The sequence below is a fragment of the Myiozetetes cayanensis genome, unplaced genomic scaffold (genome assembly GCF_022539395.1).
Source record: "Myiozetetes cayanensis isolate MyiCay16 unplaced genomic scaffold, myiCay2020 scf10, whole genome shotgun sequence".
Taxonomy (NCBI): Eukaryota; Metazoa; Chordata; class Aves; order Passeriformes; family Tyrannidae; genus Myiozetetes; species Myiozetetes cayanensis.
The window spans coordinates 15,967,910-15,991,692 of record NW_026086605.1 but is presented as its reverse complement, the minus strand read 5'-3'; the positions used below and the strand labels follow the sequence as shown (position 1 = coordinate 15,991,692).

The following is a 23,783-nucleotide window of genomic DNA, read 5'->3' as shown; positions in this document are numbered from 1 at the left end:
TATTTATGACAAAAGGGAAGGTTTCTCTTTTCTCTGTTATATGTGTTATGGTGAGATCATCAGTAGTAAGGGTTAAATGTTACTTTCAATTCTTTCGGTGATCTCATAATGTGGGTTATTTAATGGTAAAACTGGAATTATGAAGACATGCAATTTATTTCACAGAAGCTACTGATACAGACCCTCCATTTTCATTCAGCTCTTCCATATGATCTGCTTGCTTGCTGACTTTTCTTGTTATGTACCCTGTCTTCCATTTGACATGTATGCTTCTTTGCTATTTAGATTCAGGATCCAGTTATTTTCCAGTGTAACTGAGGATATGGAATACATACCTTTAATTAAAAACAAACAAACCTTACCCCAGTACCTGTCTTTAATGTGGCATGTGGGGAATTTCTTACATATGAGACCACTCAGACTTAGTCTGGTACCCATGAAAAACACATAAAATGTAAACATGTAGACATAGGAGACTCACTGCAAGATGCTCAATTGTTCATGTTCCTCATACACCTTTTGCTTTTTAGAGAAAGGAATCAGCTGACAGGGTCAAACACTGCCATTTAAAATTAGACTGACTAAAAGAAATTAATCTTTGCAGCCCTGACTAATACATAATTTCACTCTTCTGCAGTAGCTAAGTGAGATTACAGCCCTTTCTATTTTGAGGTTTCTTAAGTATTTAAAGCCTTTGAAGTTTTTTGAAAATGCAGTCATGTCACTGCAATGTTTAAAGGAAAGTCTGCAGTTTTTTCAACACCTCGGATTTTTATTTTTCAAAAATGAGTTTCATTTTTAATAGTCGTTTCATCTTTGGATTTAGAAATGTGTTTTATTCATGTTCAAAGCATCTTCTAATAAGATTACTAAAGTGACTTTGAGCAATGACCCTTCTCATCACATTAACTGATTTAGAAATTTGGTTCACACTGTTTCTAAATGTTCCTTTGCTGCAGGCTTTTAAAACAACTTTATTCTACGAGTTCTAGTAAATACAACCATAATTCAATTCCAAACTATTTTAAAAGCTCTAGTAAAAAAAAAAAAAAAAAAAAGGTAAAATCTATATTTCATAAAAAATTAGGTCTATTTAAATCTACTTTCTTGAGGCATCCATCTCAACCAACTAAAAATAAACTCAAAGACATGAGACTAGAACATTAATTATCTTTGCCATTTTAATTCCATCTTATTTATAGCATTATGAGGTAGATATATATATTGAAATACTTTCCTAAGAAATCTTAGGTTGATGGTAGATTCTGTTGTAATCTCGAAGCTTATAAAAACATCAGAAAAGACACTGTCTACATGAATGAAAGAAAATGTGCCTCAAAGGTAGTTCAATTTTTCTCAAGCATAACTGGTCTTTCCCCTTTGCACATGAAATCGATCCATGTGAGTGCCCAGAGACTGTTCCGATGGGCTGTGCAGCGTGGGAAGAAAAGAGAAAGTTCTCTGCGTTCTAAGAACCAAGAACACCCAACTTCAGAGTTAAAAAGCTGAAAACACATGACCCTGAGAATATGATTTCTATAGCTGATTTTGTAGGTGGGCTGAGGTTTGGGAATTATGGATTTGAGGTCAGTTACAAATAAAATCAGTAGATGATACATACATGTCTGACATGGATATTCAAATACTCTTTGACCTTATATATAATTCTTCATTTCAGTGTTTTACTTTATTTGAAAAGAGCCCAGAATCTAAGAGCCAGAAATAGGTTAATCCTTCCCTGTTGGCTATTTAACATTTGCCTGCCAAAATATGGGCTTTGTCCTGGAAGATGCAGCTCATGGCTGATGTATTTGAACAGCAATTTATATTTTGCTGTTCTAAAACCCAAGAACTTAAAGAACTTATAAATTACTTTTAGTATTCACAAGTTGAGCATAAAATGTACCCTTCAGTTATTATAATGAAATTGAACTAATTCACGGTTAACTGAAATTTCTAAGAAAAACTCTTGATTGAAGAATCAACTTTGGACTTCATTAAGTGAGAGATCTGTGCAGTTACTCCATTAGTACCTTTCTGAAATAGTCCTTTGTTATTAAATAGGTAGAGACTGTTCAGACAACCTTCGCTCTCATGACATTAATAATTAATCACTCCTTTCAGTTTATAAAAATCCTGGTATACCAAACGTCTTTCCTACCTTCTCCCATGGGTTACAAAACACAATCAGTGATTTCCTTTTACTCCAACAAACTGTGCCTGACAATAGAGTTGTACAAAGAAGGTGTTACCAGGCTCAGAAGAATATAAAAAAGCCTTTTTTAATCATTATGTTAATTTTTTCTTCATGAATGCTCTGAGGTGCAGTCAGTCTTTTCTTGGTGAGCCGTGACAGGCGTGAAGTTGGATAATCTGATAAACTCTACCAGCTATGGCTTGCTAAATTGAATGGTGTCTACAGGGCCCATAAGTTTATTTTCTCTCATATGCCTAATAGACATAATGAACATTCTAGTAGTTTCTAACAAAGTAGTTCTTTTCAATGAATTATGTTGAGGAGGAATGGGCAGAACACGTGCATGATGCACTGCTAGCTGCCTGTAATTTGTACCAACATGCCAGTTTTTAACATAAAAGGGTGAATATCAAGATCTGTTATTATAAGAAAGGCAGAAAAAGCACCTTAATGAGTTTTCCAAGTAGTTCTTTTGAAGAGGTCGCTGAGGCCTTATTACAATAAATTGTACTTCCAGTAATACAGAAAGGTTCCCATCATTAGAGAAGATATATATGCCTATGTTGATATTAATTGAAATAGAGACTTTTCCAGGTTAACTAGGCTGGCAAAAACACATTTGCCAAACTATAACAATTCTGTTTTGTTCCAAGTGTATCTTTCATTTGAAGTGACAACCTGGTTTCAGGCTTGTGGGACACAGCGCATATGCCAGATTTTCCAGTTTGTTCTCAGCAAGGTTAAGTGAAATTAGACCAACTGGACTAAATTATCCTTTCATATGAAAATTGTGTCACTGTTCAGATGTACAGAGGAGCTCAGTTCTTGTACTTCTTTCCATAAAGTAATGAATCCTGGAGCTCAGGGTAGAGGAGCTCCCAGGTTATGCTTCAGAACAGAGGGAAATTAATTTTCTCCTCATCCTCCCTCTGCTGTACCCTTTGAAAAGTTATAGTGACTTTTGTAACATCAAAATACATTGTTGCCTTTTCCCAGAGTATGGCAAGGTGCAGTGTTTATTGTCAGCACTCCAGTGATGCGTTGTACCCACAGCAGAGGAGCTGGACCGTTCCTGCTCTGTGTTTATAGAATATTCAGCTGTTGTCAGGTAGCTTGCTATTTTCTGAGGCCTCAAATATCTTGCCTGTTTTACTTTGCGGAATCTGAGTCAGGAGAAGTCCCTTGAGCCCTCAAACCTTTAGAATGTCTGGTAAGGTAAGGAAGGAGCACTGCTGGAGTTTGCCTGCGATGTGCTACCACAGTGTGCTACCAAAATTCTGCTGTGGAGCATTAAAATGTTGAGATTCATCAAATCTCTTTCTTCTTGGGAAACAATGTGTGCATTAAGTGATATGATATTATATGTGAAGTACAGATAGGAGAATGTGCTGAAGCACACAAGGCTGGGGAACCTGAAGCAACTTTCAGCATCTGCTAAATAATTCTAACTATTTGGATTAATACATTTTTGGTTTGTAAGTTGATCACCTTATTAATTCTCCCTCACCTACTGTCTTTAAAAATGAATTTTCTTTTAAATCTAGATGCCCTTGTAACTGACCATTCTGAATTTTAGAAGTGAGCTGGCCATGCAGTACAGCTTTGAGGGGATTAGGCTAAGGTCTCACTGTGTGTAGCAGAAATAGGAATAGAAATAGAAACTGTAGGACAGGATATAATGCCTGAAGTAGACAGTTTTGAGAATCTCTTCAGGAAGAAATACTCCTAGAGTTTTGTAAATTTATAGCCAAACTTAAGATTTAAGTACAGAAAAAAGAAAATTAGTCACTGTTAATTTACAGGTTGGCATGCTGGTTTTAATTTAAATTTTGGCTGCAGTTATTAAAAATGATGCTTTGCTTCTGTACAAAAAAAGTTATTTAATTATTAAGCTGCACATAGTGTGAGGTAATTCTTTGTGCAGTGTCAATTTTGGCATGGGTATTTTCCAATTTAATTTTTTTATACTGGAATCTGAGTTCAAAGTGCATCTCCTGCTTCAGAGTGCGGCTCTAAACAGTGATACTGTGAGGAAGAGGGTGACTCTTCAGCAACAGCAGTGCCTAGAACTGCTCATGAGAAGGACCTGCACCTTTCTGAATGTAAGGCTTTTGCATCCCTATGTGCTTCTAGAAAATGAGTAAAAATACCTTTAACTTTGGCAAGTATCTTTCTTGACCATATCAACCCCTACGGGATCCTAATATTATCAGAAGTTCTGTTCTTTATTTATTTTTCATTTTGGTGTAATCTTTGTTAATCTTCAGTAGCAGAAGTCCTTGAATCATTGGAATAGATGTGCTGTCACCAGGTTTTGAAGTAATGCTGGACATCATGTCATGCTACTCCAGCCTGCTTGCTTTTCTAGATTAAGAGAATGAACTGCTTACCTGTGTCTTAAGTGGACCCACATGGACCCCATAGCGTGCAGGGGAATGTTTTAGTCAGAGGTCTAGAGAAATTGGGAGTATCTGTTTGGTTCATTTGGTTAATTTTAACTGTTTTGGGAAATTATGATCATACCATTAACTGTACCCCCAAGTGGCAGTCAACTCCAACTACCACAGATGTAACCTCTTACTATGACCCAGAAAAGCCTGAACAAGCTTCCTAAGATTGTAAAGATTACACTCCAATCTGATGTCCAGATTTTTGCTAAATAATTGTCATGAGAAACACTTTCCAGTTTTCATTTTGACTTTATGCTGGAAAAATCTCCAATATTTTGATAGTTTAAGATTATAAAAGTCCAAAATGAACAAAAATCTCTCTTTTAGAGTTCAAAACTTACAGTGTGGCCAGAAGAGAAATCTTAAATGTTTGCATCTATTTAAATGTATTGTAAACCATTCTTTTAAAGTATGCATAAATGTACATGTATTCTTACTAAGTTTTGTCATAGTATTGGAATGATCTACACCGTGAATTTGTCTCATGAGGCATTTATCTAAAATAGAGAGCAAGGTTTGGGCTGAGGCTTAAATGGAGATCATTTGGCTTTGGAGTCGTCATTGCCGTGGTAGTCTTTTCCAAGTTTCTACGTTTTTGACTGGGGCATTTTATAAGGCTGAAAGAACTGCTAAATTAAAGATACTTTAATTTGTATGAAGTTAATTTTGTATGAAGCTGTAATTATTACATGTAATCAGAAGGGATGGTATGGAGTGGGGAAGATATAATGAGTGCATGGATGGAAAATAAAATGAAGCTGAAAGTGATAGTGATTGCAAGGGGATTATTTTCATACTCTAATTAGTTTTGTAAAATCTAAAACTGGAATGTTGAAGCATGTTTATATTTTTAAGGGACTGTTTTAAGAGAAATACTTCTGCTGCAAAGGAAACAGATGTTTTTACTCAAGAAGTATTTCACTTTTTGTTGGAACCGGTATCTTTCATTTACTCCAACTGTAGCTATGCATGCTCCTTGTTTGCTAGCAAGAGTGGTAATCAAACTTTTGTTTTCTTGGGCAAGTCAGTGTTTCTAGGTGTGTTCTGGGCTATAATGATGTTAATGCAAGGGGGTTTTTGCCTCTAAAAGCAAACAGCTGCATAGAATTTAATTTTCTTTGAGAAGTCACACAGGAATAGGGACAGTAGGGTAAGAGGTAGTTTGATAGATAACTCGACAGAAGAGAACACTTTTTCAGTGTCTATATTGATTTTTTTTTAAATAAATCAGAGTTGTGTGGTATTTCAAAAGGACATGTCAAACAGTTTTCACTCAATACTCAGTAAAAAATTAGGGTAAGTCAGTACTATATTAATAGCAAACAGACTCTGTATGGCTTTGTTTGATATGTAAATATGATCATGTATGTGCTTAGTTTGAGTCAAGAATCTTAGGCAGAGGAAATCTAGCAGTCCCTGCCTAAACTCCAGCTGCCTCCAGTTGCTGAGGATTTTTTGAAAGAGGTATTCTGTAAGACACACAAGTACCAGATTACAACAATCACAGCCAACATGTTCACACTGAGTGAGAAAACTGCACTGACTGATGGTGGGCCAAGGAGCAGTGTATGCTTCATAGGAAATCCTCTCAACCAGGCACGTCTATTCCAGTCACCAGCCAGTCCTTACCTGCCTTTGCTCAGGGCAGAGGGGGCTGTGTTAGTTCTCGCTATCAGAAGCATAGGCTGCTTGGGTCAAATCTTCATTCAAATTTAACAACATGTAGTAAAGCTCTAGAAAGTTTTCTTGGCAGCTGCATTCAGAGGAGCTGAGTGCTACACACACTTAATTTTACTGGCTCATTTAAAGTCTTAAAATTCTGAATCGCATGAACAATTTTAGTGGACTTTCTTCTTTCTTTTGAACTGCCTTATTTAAATATAAACAATAACAGCAGGCCTTTGACTCCTAATAAAACACAGCACATGTTCTTTTTCTCTCTCGGGTTTATTGTTTTTAGGGGAGCATTTTTTTCATAGGGAAGTATGTAAGCATAAAAGTCTATTTTTCTGTTTACCTGACCACTTTCTTCTAAAATTAGCCCTTTATTCTAGAACTTATTAATTGTATATAGTAAGTAGAAATTTGGTGCTTCCATTGTAATGTGATAATCACTGATACCAGCAGATACCACTGAGAAATAGCTGCAATACAGCTGTTGGATAGTAAGAAACCCTTATTCACCAGCCTGTATTCTCACTGCTCAAAATGATTAATTAATTAAATAAACATCCTCAGATGAAGCAAACACTTGTCTCATCCTGAAATCAGTACTGTGAGGGTATGATATATTCGGTGAATTTGATTTATGAAAACAAAGTAACAGCCTGAACGACTTATTTGTAATTTGAAGATCTTATCCACTTCTTAGGTTTGTTTATTAAAAAAAAAAAATGCTTTAGAAATTAATCTATTATTTTTCTTTCTTGTGCCTTTACCCTTTCCAAGGTTACGCCTTCCTGCTGTTCCAGGAAGAAAGCTCTGTACAAGCTCTGATAGATGCCTGTCTGGAAGAAGATGGGAAACTTTATCTATGTGTGTCAAGTCCCACAATCAAGGATAAACCAGTAAGTAGCTTATGCCATGACACTTATGCTGGTTGCTAGCACGTTTGCTGTTACTCCTTTCAGTTAATAAATAAATAAAAAAGATACTTACAGCTAATTACTTGTCACTTCCTGTTTCTGCCCGTGCTCTTATATTGACTTGACTTTCTGTATCAGCATAACACGGCTTCCACATTTGCTTTCTTCTGATAAATACCACGTTCAATTAATTTTTATATTTGGTCACTTCTGGTATCTAAAAGGAGAATGCATCCTTTTAGAATGCTAGCTGTAAAAACAATGGAATTGTAATTTTCTGTCTGTATTATTTGAGAGAAAAGAAAGCCTTTTGTGACAAAGGGAAGAAACTTAACCCTGCCAAATTAAAATCCAGAAAGCATCAAATATCCTCTGTACTTCATTGGGGTGATTATTTATTATTTTTTTATGCATGCAGTAGCTAATCAATTTATAATTTAGGCCTCATTTACCTCATAGAAACTGCAAGGTAAAGTCAAGTACTGCAGAAAGCTATAGCAGAACAGAAGACATACAGTAACCTGTTCTTATTGTTCACATCTCCAATATTTTTTAATGTTAGTATTTTTTTTTGCCTGTGGATATATACAGATTAGATGAAAACTACAGACTAGTAAGAGAAGATAAAAAACATGCTACCTTTTAAAACCATTATTGACAATCTTGCACAGAGGAAAGAACAACCCAAGATTACAGCACAGGGAGTGGGCTTGCGTGATTTCTCGAATCAAAAAAAAAAATGGATTGATGAACAGCTCTGTGTAAATAACTTCTGAGTGGTTTTTTTTCTGTACAATCTGAAGATTTCTTATCAACTGGCATTCACACAAACCCTTTTTGTATCCAAGCACTGAAATTATTTTTATCTCCACTCCTATCAGTGCTTTAAAATTTGTGGATCACTGGATGTGATTTCAGGAAAACCAGAAGCCCAAACTGCAACTGTAATTGCAGATAGATAGGTAAAATGTTCTGAAAGACCTTTCACAGATTTCTTACTATAATGGCGATTAGGGGCAGGGAATTAATGAGGGTAGGAGTTTGCAATGATGAAATTTAACTCAAGCCTGGCCTCTAGAGGTGGTAAATGAATTGTCCACCTTCTTTCGGACACTTATATAAGCAATATTCTCACATTGTTTTGGTGCTCATGCCCCCAATTTACTGTTTTCACAAAGTTAAAGTTTTGTTTTTAATTACAGAAAGATTTGGCAGTTTCTTGATTTTAATTAAGTGGCCAAGCTCCTCAACTAAAAAGAGTCCTTAATACAGGTGCAAATTCGACCTTGGAACCTAAGTGACAGTGACTTTGTGATGGATGGGTCTCAGCCTTTGGATCCAAGAAAAACAATCTTTGTTGGAGGAGTTCCACGGCCCCTCCGAGCTGGTGAGTAGAAGGAAAATGTAGGGCATGTAGTAGGGGGCTCCAGATTAAGTAGAAAAGATATGCGTAAAAGAACAGAAAATATACATGTCTTTTCCACAGATCACAGCTTGGTTTGTAAGCCAAGAGGTCTCTTCCTGTCTGCAGAATGAAAACCGTGAACATTTTTTGCCTTTTAAATAGGTTACTAGTGAGGATTGCCAGTAGAAATCAGTTTTCCCCAACTTTGCGTAATATCCTAGAACTTGTCTGATTTTTTTTGTAATGTAGACCATCTTAATTCTAACCCTGCATTTATTTGCTGAGATGCAGACAATTTCCCCTTTCCTTTGACTAGAAGACAAACTTCTTCCAGACTCTTTACAAACCAATTCCAACGTCAACTCTATGATGTCTCTTTCCCGTTGTATTCAACCCTTACCCTGATTTTTTCATGGAGTTATGGACAAGGCCTCTCAGCTATTGTCCTGAAAAAAATTTCTCCCAACCAGGTCTCTTCATGGCCCCACACTGAAGACCATGTTCCAGACTCTTTCCTAATGTAGCTTTTTTTCCCACAGTTTCTTTTTCTTCACCCTTAACTCTTTTTCTTCACTTTCATTTGCAGAGCCATAGACAAGACTCCTTAGCCTTTGGCCAGAGGAAAGATTTATCCCAGCCCAGATCTCCTGGCAGCCCCCATTTTGTTTTGAAGGCCCCCTTTCAGCACCACTCCCACCTGTAGCTCGACACTTGTTTCATTCTTCCTAACCCTTACGTTTCTGGTGAGCCAATGACAAAGTCATGAAGCAAGTCAAGACATTTCTCCTAGCTAGATCTTTCGGCAGCCCTCACTTCTGTTTAGTAGTCCCTCTCCACGCTCACTCCAAGGCAGCTACATGGTTTCTCTTCTTCACCCGCTCAACCCTAATCCTCATTTTCCAGGACTGTAGTAGGCAAGACCTCTTAGTCACTGTCTGGAAGAAAGACTTCTGAATCAGGTTTCCTTGTAGCTCTCACTTTCCTTTGGCAGCCACTTTGCAGCCCACTAGAACTTAAGCTCCTCACCTTATCTTTTGCCTAATGCTAAGTCATTAGGGAAGCTGTACACAAGGTCCCCCAGCCACTGCAGACAGCAAGATTTCTCCTAGTCAAGGTTTCTTGGCAGCTTTCACCTCCCTCTGCATCTTAAAATAAGGCACAGTTGTAAGATGGTAATTATGTAAATAGCAACAATTAAGTATTACCTCATTTCTAATGATAGTCCTTATAAAACTGTATGTCATTTGGCCTGTCATGGATCGCATTTGAAATGCGTTACATTTGAAAACTAATGCCTTTAAATAGTTAACTTCTCCGAAGCAGCCAAACAGTTTCCAGTTTTTCTTGTTTGCAGCTTTAAAGATCTGGTACAGAAGTTTTTCCTAAGATGTCTGAGCACTGCATGGTCTCCTTGCCCTGGAATCCTGTGTATTCTTTGTCCATTGGCAAGAGTACCTTAGTGGAACTACTGTTGTAAATGTCTTTAAGTATTGCTGATGTTTATTCTGTACTGTTGTTTTCTGAGATCACTACCCCATGATGATTCCAAATCATTAGAAAGCAGAAGAATCTACTAGGGACTGCATTATACCGATAGGTTTTCCTTACTGTTTGGAGCAAGAGTATTACCTGGTTTGGTAGGATGAGTCACACACAAATTTATACAAACACAGATACCTACTCAATTTAAAATTATCTCTATTCTATGTATAATTTACTAGTCAGAATTTTGTGAGAACAAGGATTTAAATAGGTTTTTGGTTATTTTCATTTTATTTTGCATAACTAACTTGTAACTTGCTACAGAAAGTGTTTTCACACGTTAGCAGTAGAAAATGGCTGACTTGGCAGGGCCTGTGCAGGTCCCAGTGTCTTGTGTTGTCCATCTGACACATTTGTTTGCCTGTGAGCTTTTACAGAGAACTTGGCTCAGTGACCATACGTCCTTGCACGGTTCACATGCCTTTCTCTGCTTTCTTCAGCCTCTTTTCTACTTCCTTCAGTTCTTTCCCTTAACTTTCCTTCTGTGTGTTTCCTCAGCCATGACTCAACCTGTCTTATTTTATGAATGATATTTCTGAATTCTTTTCAGTTATTCTTAGTATCAGAAAAAGCAACAAACCATTTTAAAAGATCCATGAGTAAGATAATGTTCCACCCAAATACTAATTTAAGTTGCACCGAAAATGTAGGTTTTCTTTACGTGTAGTAACTTTTGCTGTTTCACAGATTTTTGTTTCAAATGTTAAACACCTCTTTAATGTCTTTTGAACCTTAGAACTTAGGGCAAAATATCAGATTCTAAATATAGAAATATCTCTAAGTGATCTTAAATGCAAACTAGCATTAAGAAGCCTGGCTGGAGCTACCTAATGCCAAATACCAGAGTTTTAATTTACAGTATTGTAAATTCTAGTTGATCTGATACCTCCTTTAACAGTGTAACTCTGCATTTTTTTCACGCTTCAGTCACACCAAGGTTCATTTTACAGATTCTGATTTTTGCCTTATATTTACTATAATTTGTGTAGAGTTGATTCAATCTGTTTGCAGTTTTAGTCTTTGGAAGACAAGTGTGCTAAGGCAAATAGTGCTTTTTTAAATGGAGCAATCCAAATGCAACACTGTTATCTGTGTTAAATCTATTATATTTAACAATTGACTTCTTGCAGTTGAATTGGCAATGATTATGGACCGTTTGTATGGAGGTGTCTGCTATGCTGGCATTGATACAGACCCAGAGTTGAAGTATCCAAAAGGTGCTGGCAGAGTGGCTTTCTCCAACCAGCAGAGCTATATTGCTGCTATCAGTGCTCGCTTTGTCCAGCTCCAACATAATGACATTGATAAACGGGTAAGTAAAGCAGCATGGAACAGAATGGTTGTTACAAAACTGTACAGAAATTAAAATCAGTATTATTACCATTGTGTTGGAGAACATTGTAGGTTCTGTTCTTCAGATGTCATATATCAACTTTTTAACAGCTTATTTAAACATCTAAAGCAGAGTGGAAAAAATATTTCAGACATCTTAAATAGCTGTTTAACACTAAAACTTGAAAATGTGCTCTTGGTTTTGTTTTGAATTCTGTAGGTCAAATTCCACAGCATTTCCCAGCTTCTTTCTCTTCCTTTAGATGTTTGCTCATTCTGCATCAACAACTTTTATTTTGGTGATTACTTATATAGCTTGTGACACTTCTGCTGTTACAAGGCACCATTTTCTGTCAGTAGTGTATGTCTAGACTTGATGTCCCTAAAGCAGAGGTTTATTTTAAGTAAAATAGGTGATGCTGAACGTTATTTAAGTAAAACCATATGCCAAGAGATGCTTGATAGGCAGAAGGGGGGGAATTTACTTGGTTTTGTTCAGTCCATATGAAATCCTAGTTTCTAAAGGGCTTTCCAAGTATAGAGTGAAGTTCACTTAGATTTGAGTTGAATACATTAAAAGAAAACATTACCTAATTTCCAAGTTTTTTTTCCTTTAGACCTTCTGTCTTCACCTCTTGATTACACATAGAAACAACACCCATGTTTTTGAGGGCCCAGCAATTTAGAATTATTCAAAAGAACATACAGAATGCACTGCTGCTAAGTATTTTTCCAGTGGGGGTGGCTTGTTTTCTGCTTAATGTGGTATAAATTGTTTCCTCAGAAGTCAGTTAAACAGGTATTGGGTGTGTCTGTTATGTGCACTATGCATATAAATCCACACAGCTGCAATTAAAAATCTGAGTTGAACATTTTGTCAGATTCAAGGAGATCATGGAGTTATAAATCCTCAAACAATTTTTCTATGGTGCTGTACACCATATTACATTAACTAAGACAAAGCTATTCCTAGAGATTTCTTGTCCATTGAATTCTGAAAAATCTTAGATTGAGAAGAGTCTCACTCATATGTTGAACACTTTGAAATTTATATACCACCCATGCTTACAAGGGGTTTTTTTCTAACCTTTAGGGTAGAGCCACAAAAGATGCTAGCTAGTAATTTTTTTATAAATAATTTTTTTTAACTTGTTTGATTGATAATTTATTTAATTATCTTTTATCTGGTTTTAATAGGTTTATCTATGAGTTTGAAGAAATATGAAGTCTCTTAATAAGTCCTTAAATCTTAGTTTTTAAATCTAATAGATTGAAATCCCTGAACTGCATAGCATATATTCTTAAAATTATTTCAGTAGTAACCAAAGCAAGAAAAGACATGAGAGAGTGAGAGACTCTATTTCAGACCTTCGCAATTCATGCCTGGGAAATGTGAGTGGGTGGGGATCTAGAACTGTGTTGGACATTGGACCTGCTTTCTTCCAACTTAATTTGAGACAGTGCTGTTTTATTTTACATGGTGCTTCTAATTTTAGTGATATGGCATCTGATATGCAAAATGGCAGTTACTCAGACTTGTTCCATGCAATACTAGTAGCACGGTGTAATTAAAAAAAATAGATTGACAGCTCTAGCTGTTAAACAGGCAAGAAATACCACTCACTGTATGAGCTTTACTTCAGATGAGTTACATTTGTTGAAGTGTGATCAGGATAAGCTGAAGTAAAATACAGCATAAAGCTTTTTTGTGGACTGTTTCTTGTCTTTCTGCTTAATATCTCATTCAGTGTTTCTTTAACTTTGTATGTATTTAAGTGTAGTTACTGGAGTCAGGTTTTCCTTGCAGTATACAATTTGTGCCAGACTAGAACTTGTGCACTTACAGCAAAATTGTTTATAATAAATGTGTATTTCAGTTTTTCTGTGTCTTCTAATGCAGTTGACTGTCCTTCAGCTACTTTATAAATAGCATCATAGAGCTGTAAGAATTATACATGCATGAACTAATGATTTCCCGGGAATGAATGAGCACTCAATTTAAATGTGAAGGCATGACTTGATTCATAGGAACAGACACACAGGAAAGAACTTACATGTTGTCAAGTCCTGTAATAGCATTATTGCAAGTGTCTAGTCATCCATCAGCCCTGCTGTGTTTGGCACAAGTGCTTTAAAAACAAAAAGCGTTCCAGCCCCAAGATGTTTACAACTGACTGTAGGACAAAAGTCATCAGCTCTCCAGCCTGTTTGTAATTGATGGCAAGGCCCTAGTTGGAATTACTGTGACATGTTGTTGCACTTCAAGAGCTAAAAATCTTTAGATAATGATTTTTGCCTACAGAATTAAGAGTATTTAATACAAATAATTTTATTGAATTTGAATCCGTTATTAGTCTGGTCCCGGGTCTTGCAATTCACAAAAAAACCAAAGGAAAAAAAATATTCTCTGGAAAAGAAACTGAAACTCACCGGACCTCTGAAGTTTAGAAATATAATTTTGTTCTTTATAATTCTTCTTTCCAAATGCTGTTCTCATGGCCTACCCCCATAACAACTGTATTCACAATCCTGGAGTTTTCTTAGACAGTGGGAAAATCCTTGCAGATGCTATTTTTACCGTACGTCCATCTTAGTACTTTCCCACACCTCACTTTTCCACGAAAAAGTTACAAAAGGAGACCCTTCTTTCTTGAGATTTTTCTGTCACGTGAAGTGGTTGGTATGAAAATTCGAATACCAACCTCTTGGGTTAGTCCTGCATCAGTTGAAAACCTTCAATAGTGTCAAAAATAATTAAAATATTACTTCTTTTCTGTTCATGCTTAGCAAAACTATGAGATCTCCTTACAGCTGTTCTTCTTCTTCCTGGTGCAGGTGGAAGTGAAGCCATACGTGCTGGATGATCAGATGTGTGATGAATGCCAGGGCACTCGCTGTGGTGGAAAATTTGCTCCGTTCTTTTGTGCCAATGTTACCTGTTTGCAGTATTACTGTGAATACTGCTGGGCAAGCATACACTCTCGTGCTGGGCGGGAGTTCCACAAACCACTGGTAAAGGAGGGAGGCGACCGGCCCCGCCACGTCCCGTTCCGCTGGAGCTGAACCCCAGGCCTCGCCCAGCAACAAGTACTGGAGTAAATAAAATTGAGTGAAAAGAGAGCGCTGCCTCAGGGCTTAGTGTTCTGGAAATCTGTGCATTCGTCCTCGACTTTAATGAAGATATGGGTCTTTTTATTACTATTATTATTATTTACAGTCACATTACTGAACTCAGTGTCCAGTATAATACGAACCGGCAGAGTGTAACTGTACTGATTTTGCACTTTGATTCACAAAAACATCTGCTTGGTACCTTAATTTCCTACACAAGACTTGTCACTAGTGACATTATGTAGACTGCCATTCTCATCAGCCTTCACTGGGCTGATGTGTATGTGATGAAGATTTTTTTAATATAATTATAATTATTTTTATTTTTAAACTGGAGCATGCACTTATTTTCAGAAATTTAGACTTGCCCCTAGCAGATGACTTTTACCAAAGGTAATATTCACAAGTAGGTGGCAGATGTAGCAAAAACTTAAACAGATATTCAGCAATCATTAGTTTGGGTCATTTAGAGTAGTAATAACCCTTAAAGAAAATAAGCCTTTAGTTGCTCTCCATTTTGACTTTTAAGGATGATACCTCATAAGCTGGATCAGACTTTTTTTTTTGTTTTGCTGAGGGTTTTTTTTTGTTTGTTTTGTTGGGTTTTTGTTTTGTTTTGTTTTGTTAGGTCTTTTAGTGTTATGTAAATGTATGCTGCAATAGCTTTTGCTGCTATTAAAATGGTATTACTAATACCATAATACTCTATTCAGGCTAGGGTATCAATTAAAAATGAATATGTGATTAAAATAGTGATGGCTGCTGAAAGGAGATCAGTATAGCATACAGAAAAGCTTCCAAGGAAGGTCAATATTTTTTGACTGCATGTTTACTTAATCAGGTTGCTGCATGCAATAAATTTTATATATGTCTAATATAAAACCTGCCCACAATGCACAAATTATGAATCTTCGTAGGCTACAAAATGCTCAGTAACAAAAAAAGTTGATTACTGACTGGAGGAAGGCATGCCTCAGTAAATGTAATGCTTCTGAAATTAGGATCAGCCCATTACAGAATGACCTATATTACAACAAATATAAAAACTAGCTGTAGGATATTCTTAAAACCAATTTGTGGATGGTAGATGAAGTACTTTGCGGTGCTCTGTTATATATTGTGCAATTTATTTTATATAGTAAAGTGATTATGTCTAGTACTGTGATCAAACTTAACTGTTAAAGCCTCTGTATCCGACATTAACACATTTTTGACAGTTCATAACAGGTACATAAACAGAAATGAGCTCTTAGATAACAATCTCTCTCCTAATGCTTGCATCATTTCCGTAGCTGCAGACCTTGTCCAGAAAACCAAAGAGCTCATGTTAGCGTACATACACTACCGATTAGATAGTCTGTCAAACTAATAAACTAGGCACATTTAAGGAAGTTAGGAAAAAAAGTGGTGCTAAAGAAATGTCTGCATATAAAAGTAACATGAGATGTCTGCTCTGTGGATGTGGCGTTATCTCTCTAATCCCTGGATGTATCCTGTGAAGCTTGAATACAATTAAGACCTGCTAATACAGTGGACATTTTTTTAGCATGAACTATGGGGCTGCAGATAGCATATAAATATAAACACACTTGGTATACTAATGATTGTGAGAATGTGTACACTATTTTTTTTTTTCTTTTTCCTCCTTCGTTTTTGCAGTTCTGGGGACAATCTGACTGGATATGACACCGCATAGTAGATTTAAATGTTCTGGGTTTTGTTTGTTGTGATGTCCTTCTTTGTGTCTAATTTAGTAAGTTGGTTTTCCCAGTGTTTAGTTGCGAGTATTGGCTTTGAAAGGATTTTTTCTGTTTTTGGAGAAAAAAAAAAGAAAAATAGTTTTTTACTGGTTTCAAATGCTTATTATAATTATCCCTTTTGAAGTTACTTCTGGGCGGTTTTGTGATATTGCTTTTCCCAGCCCAGGTGTCTTTTCTGTTTTTTTTCATCTGTACAAGACATTTTGTTATGCACTACTTTTTGTATCTAGACAGTTTTCAACAGTCGGCTGATGATTTTTTTTAAAGAAAAAGGCATGCTTTCTGACTGACATGATCTTTTGCAATACCTCAATTTTGAAATATAGGAAAGAAAATGATATTTTCTAAGTAAGTTTATTCAGAAAAATATATATTAATTTAATTCTGCAAGAAAAATGATTTAACAGATGGGTAACTTTATTTTTTTCATGCTTATTTGAGTTTTTTTGAAAATGAAGAAGTTAGAGCTTTATAACTGTAATATTAAAGATCATAGCTAACCTACAGAAATCTACCTAATTATGTGAAAGAAGTAAACCTTTTTGAAGAAATACCCCTCTTTCATGTAGAAAAATACCCCCAGAGAGAAAGAGAGCGAGAGAGAGAGAGAGAGAAGCTGGAAAAATGTACAATATAGCATAATGTTGGATTAAATCTGAAACAAAATCATCATAGAGAACAGGTGTAAACGCAAACTCCATTTGGTGCTGAAAGTTGTGAATAGAAGGTGAAAAAATATTTTCCCTTAATTTGTATATTTATAATCAAGTGTGATTATGCACGACTGACCAGAATTGTGAGAGTTCTTCTGTTTGTATTTTTTTAAAGAGAACTTTTTTTAGTTTATTAAATTATGACATGCTCCCTTTTGTTTTGTAAATGAATGTGCCCCTGAGTTGTTAATATGTTATATTAAAAGAGGGTCCTTCAAAAAAAGTTATTTTTTAAAATATGGAGTTCTGAACTGCAACTTGACTAAGAAGCCCCTGGGTACAACAGGTCCTATTGTGGCCTTTTCTGATGTGAGACTTGAACTAGTCGATTTTTTTGAAGGCTAACCTAACCTCGACTATTTGTTGTTATGTGCAATACTGTTTGTACTGTTTGTATAAAAAAAAAGAAAAATGAAAAGAAAAAAGGCATAAATCTTTATTGCAGATTTATTTTCATTGCAGACTTTAGACATTGTGATTCACTAAAATCATTTTTCTACTGTCAAATATGTACCTTTTCTTCATGCTGGTATTTTTTCAATAGTAATGTAGCCTTTGTACTGAGACAAATTTTCATTGTTATTTTTAGAAAGATTTTTTGCTAAGAAAAAAATTAAACATATTTACATATTTTTCATTTTTATTTCGTATTTTCTTTAAGGAGTGCTTTCTCAACCATTAATATAGTTGTTTCTGGGAGAGACTTTCATATCTGGTCAATGTCATTAATATTATTTTGTATTTTTACTTGGAATAAATTAATTTTATGATGCTGATTCTTTAAAAGTTTATTTTTTTCATTTTCAGTTATTTTTGAAGCTAAAATCTTTGTAATATTGTTACTAAAGTGTCTAGTTTTTTGAAATGCAAAGCTTTATGTATTAACTTGCTGATGTGGTTTACAATAGTGTGGCAATGATGAAAATGGTTGGTTATGTAAAGTGATTGGAAAATTGTAACAAAGAATTGGGCAATAAAATGACAGAATGAAGCAGAAAAAACGTGATATTTTGAAAAGCCTTTTCCTTTATCAAAATGATTTAGGGAGATAATAGGGATGTCACAGTACCAGTTCGCTGTCTAGATTTATACACCACCAGTGTTGATGAAACTATTGCCGTTATAAGGAACTAAATCTATTGAACCAATGGGTTTTTGACCCTGCCCATTCAGCATAATTCTTCATTACTTTTTTTGTCATGAACTCAATAAACTCTCTTTTCGGTAGCCTTAGATTGAACCTCCTGAAATATCTATTGTTCATTGTATTTTGCCACCGTGTTATTTATGTAATGAAATTGACCCTTTCCTGCACACCTTCCTCTCTGCATGCGTTTCTCAGTGGCAGCGTGGAGCAGACTGGCGGTGCCCACACCATTTTCTAACCCGGTTACCACACGGCATTGGTGGCTGCCCAGTTGATGCAAAATACTCTCTGTCCATTTCCTGGTAGCAATGCAGTAACCCCGTATTGCCACCACCTCTGAACATCCGTTCAGCTTCTTTGTCTTTCTCCGTTCTTCTCTGCCTCTCTTGTGTCTTTGTCCTTTTTTCTTTTGTATTGGCAATACCAAGGGCCAGTATCAGAACACTTTCCGCCTCCATTCACATCACCTTTGTTTCCCCGTGCAGCCAGAAGAAACCCCTTCCTGAAGCCAGTGACTCTCTGTTCTGGCACCTGAAACAATCCAGACTAAAACTGGTGTTGCGTAAACAGGGCATACAATGGCTTTCTCTAGACAAAATTATTGCTTCCACAAGCTACTGATGACCTTTTAGACTAACTTAACCTAGAGCGTTAGAGTGGCTCGTCGGTAACTTGTGGGAAGGAACGTGCCCAGAGTTGGTCTATTGTGTATCCTCTGTGTGTTCAGTTCTGTAAGTAATGTATAGACTAGATCAAATAGTGAAGTAAAATTTAGACTCAAATTAGGTACTACTGGTTGGAATGTACGCAAATTGCGAACAAAGGAGATTAAGGAATGAAGAGGGAATAAAAAAATTCCTGCTAAGTGGTACAAAGTTTATGCTTATATTTCTGCCGACATGCTTGTATTTTATAGCCTGCTAGCAAGGCATGGGCTAAAACAAATTGTATTGCAAATATGCAGTTAGCAAATAACTTTGCTGATTTCACTATCTGTTAGAGTAGTAAAAAAAAAAAAAACTAAAAAAAATAAAAATAATAAAAAAAAGGCGCTTAACTGGGAAAAGCTCCCATGTTAATATTTCAGTATTGTGACATCTCTACTTGCAAGGTATGAGTGAAAGATTAGTCACAGATTTGTAGAAATGTCTCTTTTGTTTAATCTGGCTTGTATGTAGTTGCTTTTATGCTAGTTTGTATGATGTCAGCTAAAAACCCTTTTTCTTTTCCTTCCTTCCTTCCTTCCTTTCTTTTTTTAAACAGACAAACTTCTTAATCTCTGCTGCTATAGTGTTCTATCATACCACAGAGTATTTTATATTCATGTTAGTGACTACTCTATACCCCAAATGGGTAGCTGGTCAGAAATCACATTGGTCACGTAATTCTGACACACTCAAATTCACATGAGAAAAAGTTCATCAGTAAGTGGAAAACCAGGGTGCTAATAAGAGATAATTTTTGCTCTTTTTTCTTTCCTGGATATAGTTCTGTTGGGGTATAAAGTATTAGATATTTGTAATTTTACTGTCAAACTAATGGACATAACTTTTAGAACATTCACAGCTAAGATCTCTGTACTTGTTTTTCAACTAATTTTAAATGTACTGTATCTTTTATTACATGTTCTCCTAGATTGTTTTTGCTAGTAATTCTAACAAGGCTTCTTCCTTTTTGGCTTGGACTAATGCTTGTATGGAACTGCAGTACTGTGACTAAACATGGAGCTCAATGCTGCTATTGCTTACAACTGCTTAAACTTTGTAGTTTGGACTTTATTTTTTTCTGTAATAACTTATTAAATATAGTTGTATGAAGTACTGATATTTGTCATCCTTTGCACATGCTAAGGAAATCTTGGGATATGCATTATGGGAATGTAAACTACATACAAACCCCCAAATCTCGTACTGGAAAACTGTTTACACTAGGTAAGGTTAAGCAGAGAAACAACTTACATGCACACAGACTGTCTTTTCTAGTTATTTTGTAATGCAATATCTGATCCACTTATGTTTTCTCTCTAAAATGGAAAAGCCACCCCTGCCGAGGTATTTATTATGCGAAGCTGAAGGTAAATACAAAAATACATATGCTGGAAATATTTCTGAGAGTGTAGTTTTCCCCACCAAATGCAGTATCCAGTGCCATGAGAATAGGAAGTGTTGAGTTATTTTCTCTGAGCTTAAGAAAAATTGCTGGCAAAGATGTTGCACTCCTTCATTAGAAGTCTAACAATGTCTGCAGGCTAGGGATTAGAATGATCAGTAAAAGAAAAAAAGGAAGAAAAGCACTGCAACGGTAGTTTATAGTGACTTATTTTTTAAGAACAGGAGACAAAGTTCAGTGATACAGCTGTGTGGAACTGCACAGAATACTTCCTTGAAAAAAACATGAATTCTCCTATGTCGGGCAAGTGAAGACCACAAGGATGGTGCATGGTCTGTGTCACTGCTTGCTTTCAGTGTCTACATAAATGCAGCTCAAGAACCCTGCTGGAACTATCAATACTAGAAATTACAGGCTGACTTCATGTATGTGTTCCACTTAAACAGAGCCTGAGTAGGATTACACCAGAAATTAAATGCCCTTTGGAAACTACGAGAAGCTGATGAGGTTACCGGTGCTAAGTGTTGTGAAAGCTCCTTAGTGTGCAGAGCCCTGTGGCTTTTGTTACTCCAATTCATCCTAATATTACCTGGTGCAATATCTCACGCACAAACTTGTTTTCGAACTGGTAGTGAATAATTATTTCAGGAGAATGGTCTACTGACTTCCAGGAGAAATGCTTTTACACAACAGTGATCTGTAATATGAATTCCAGTAGTGAATGAATGGATGCAAAGTTGTAGACTTCTCATTACTTCAGAGTTAATTTTGAGAAGGCAGTCCTTGTGAACACCTTCCAATTAATGACTGTTAAATTGTTAATTGTAGCCTTTTGCTGTACAATGTTCCAAGTCCATCCAGACAAAAATCAGTCTGGGTTTACCCCCCTCTTCAGTTACAGAAAACAATTGTTCAGCACAGCCCCTCTGGACCTTCTAATCCTCAGTCCTTCCCTTATTGATAAAGTAAGCCATACCTCTTGCAAGGTACACCGATAATGACAGTCTCCCTTCTCAAGCTGATAAAAGCATTTAACTCAGACTTTGCTTGCATTAAAAAAGAGGTTGCAGTAACCTAATTTAAACCAATGCATTTAAGTACAAAGGGCTGCATGGCCATTTTTTGCTTCTGGTTTGTATGTGTCATTTTGGCAAACAAACTGAACTAAAATAGCTACCTGTATGACTCTTGAAGCTTTGTATTAAGCCTATTTAGACATGCTTCTAAACTAAGCATTTTTGCATTCAAGGCACCAAAGCAACATGTCCCTCGTCACACAGACCTGCAGAAAAGCCAGAGCTTAGCTCTTAAAAGCCATAATCTGCTTTCCTCTGTTTAGCAAAAGATAAACAGCAGGAGCACATGGGGAGAATTGCTACATTCTCTCCTAGGGATGAACCAAGGAATGGTTTTAAAACACGCCACCTATACAACCTGTTTTCATAAAAATGTTAAGAGCTATTTGCAAAACCCTTATGCCACACAGTTCCATTATGAACACATGACAAAGCTGCATGCAGCAGCTGCACACACAGATGATGCCTGTTCAAATGAATTCTCTCCTTCTCTGACTGTTGTAGGTACAGTTCGTTACCCCAAGATAAACTGCAAAAACTTGCTTGCCCCTGGGGAGAGAGAAACATGATAAAAGTCCAGAAATATCCCCCTTTTCCTGTTTTTGAAGGAGAAATAAACCATAAGCAAGTATGAAGTCATATGGCAGGCCCTTGGCAGTAGTTAGGACAGAATTCCTGCTGTTTTCCCCAGAGCACAGTAACTTCTCCATGTGTCTGTGGCTACCATTCACTGAGTGCCATGGTAGGCACTTGGGGCTAAATCAGTAAGATCAGGTATCCATTTGCTACTTTTAGGAGTCTTGAGTGATATTTATTTGCTACCAGCTTCCTAAAACCTCCTTTGAGCTGCTGCCTGGCATTGCTTGGGCCTGTGTTTTTGGGAACAGGAAGGTATAAAACTGCTTTTGTCCTAATACTTCTCAATTGTTTAATAACCCAAGATCTACTTAGATTCTCAGGGTATTCCCCTGAAGTTTTTTTCACCTGCAGGCCTAAACACATAAAGCCCTTGCAAGCATATTTAGCAGCCCATGTTTCACACACAGGAGAATAGTGTATTCCTCCTTCTCTATCCAATAGCCTGAATAGTCAAAACACTTGGGGATATTTTTATTTTTTACTATTTTCTTTTCACAATTTCCTGCAGTCTGGAGCAAGAAGTAAACCTTTTTGCTCATGGTTGTAGTAACTACCCCTAATTATTTGATGACACATACTTTGATCACTACCAAGTCAAAAAAAAATAGTCTCTGGAACAGCATAAGCATCACCACTAAGGTAAATAATCAAAATGGTTGTTAATGAACTTACATGTAACTACATCATGCCCTCTGATACACCTTCTTGACTTCCTGGCAAGCTTCTACATGTACTCATTGAAATAAAAGTCTGAAAGAGAGAGAGGGTTGATACAATTCATATGCAAAATAATTCTGCAAAATACTGCCAAAAACCATGGCAAAGATACAACTCATGATCTCATCTCATCTGGTCTCCAAGATCTTTGCCTTTCAAAGTTACAAAAAGGCCTCTAATCTCATTGTCAGACTATAGAGCATGGTCAGTGTCAAATAACAAACATGAAATTCTAGGAGATGGACAAAACCTTGTACCTAATTCCTCCAGCTGTGCCTGGTGTATATTGTTGTAGTCAGAGCCCACATCACAGACTCACAGCATTCACACGTGCCAGAAACGTCCTGCTGAGCATTCTGCCACTAGACCTGCATGCTGTCACTTGCAAATTGTCACCAGTTTATGGATGAGTGACAAGCAATGGTAATATTTCTTTGCTCCTCTCAAAGAGCACCAAAATATTACTGGGATGTTGGTAAGATGATGTTGCACAATGCGGAGGATTCTGCCTAAAGTGATTATCTGTGGGGAGTAAAGCTCAGTGTAGTCACAACTTACTCTAGAAGGCAATTAGATTCCCAGTGAAAAGACATGACACATATTGTAGCTTGTGGGTGACTGGCTGTTGATTTCTTTTCCCCATCATCACTAGCGGTTGCAGAATTCGTCACAGCTCAGAGCTGGACAGTTTTACTTCTGAACACATACAGTCACATCCCTTTATCTGCAACCATGAATGAACAAAACCAAATGCATTTCCCCCTTAAGATTTGCTACAAATATGAAAAAATGTAAATACATTTTGACAACACCAACCAAAATATTACCTCTGTATAACAAGCTCTTTATATGCTGAACACATTAATGTGGAATCACTTTCTAACAAAAATGGAATGCAGTATCAAAGCCCAAAAGAATGCATAAAATATAAGGGAATAGAATATTGTTCTAATTTGAAGACAGAATTCTATCTTACAGATGTCAGTGGGACCCCAGTTCA

General features: G+C 36.4%; 1 protein-coding gene across 12 annotated transcripts in view; it reads left to right on the top strand.

The window, feature by feature from the left end:
- CPEB3 (cytoplasmic polyadenylation element binding protein 3) overlaps nt 1-20,062 on the top strand; it is an 85,790-nt gene extending 65,728 nt beyond the window's left edge. For all 12 annotated transcript variants that reach the window (XM_050305264.1, XM_050305257.1, XM_050305256.1 and 9 more), the window contains 4 exons: nt 7,096-7,214; nt 8,505-8,619; nt 11,310-11,491; nt 14,347-20,062. In XM_050305264.1, the coding sequence (XP_050161221.1) occupies nt 7,096-7,214; nt 8,505-8,619; nt 11,310-11,491; nt 14,347-14,574 (644 nt within the window). In that variant the 3' untranslated portion in view covers nt 14,575-20,062. The remainder of the gene's footprint in view (nt 1-7,095; nt 7,215-8,504; nt 8,620-11,309; nt 11,492-14,346) is intronic.
- The last annotated feature ends 3,721 nt before the right edge of the window (nt 20,063-23,783 follow it).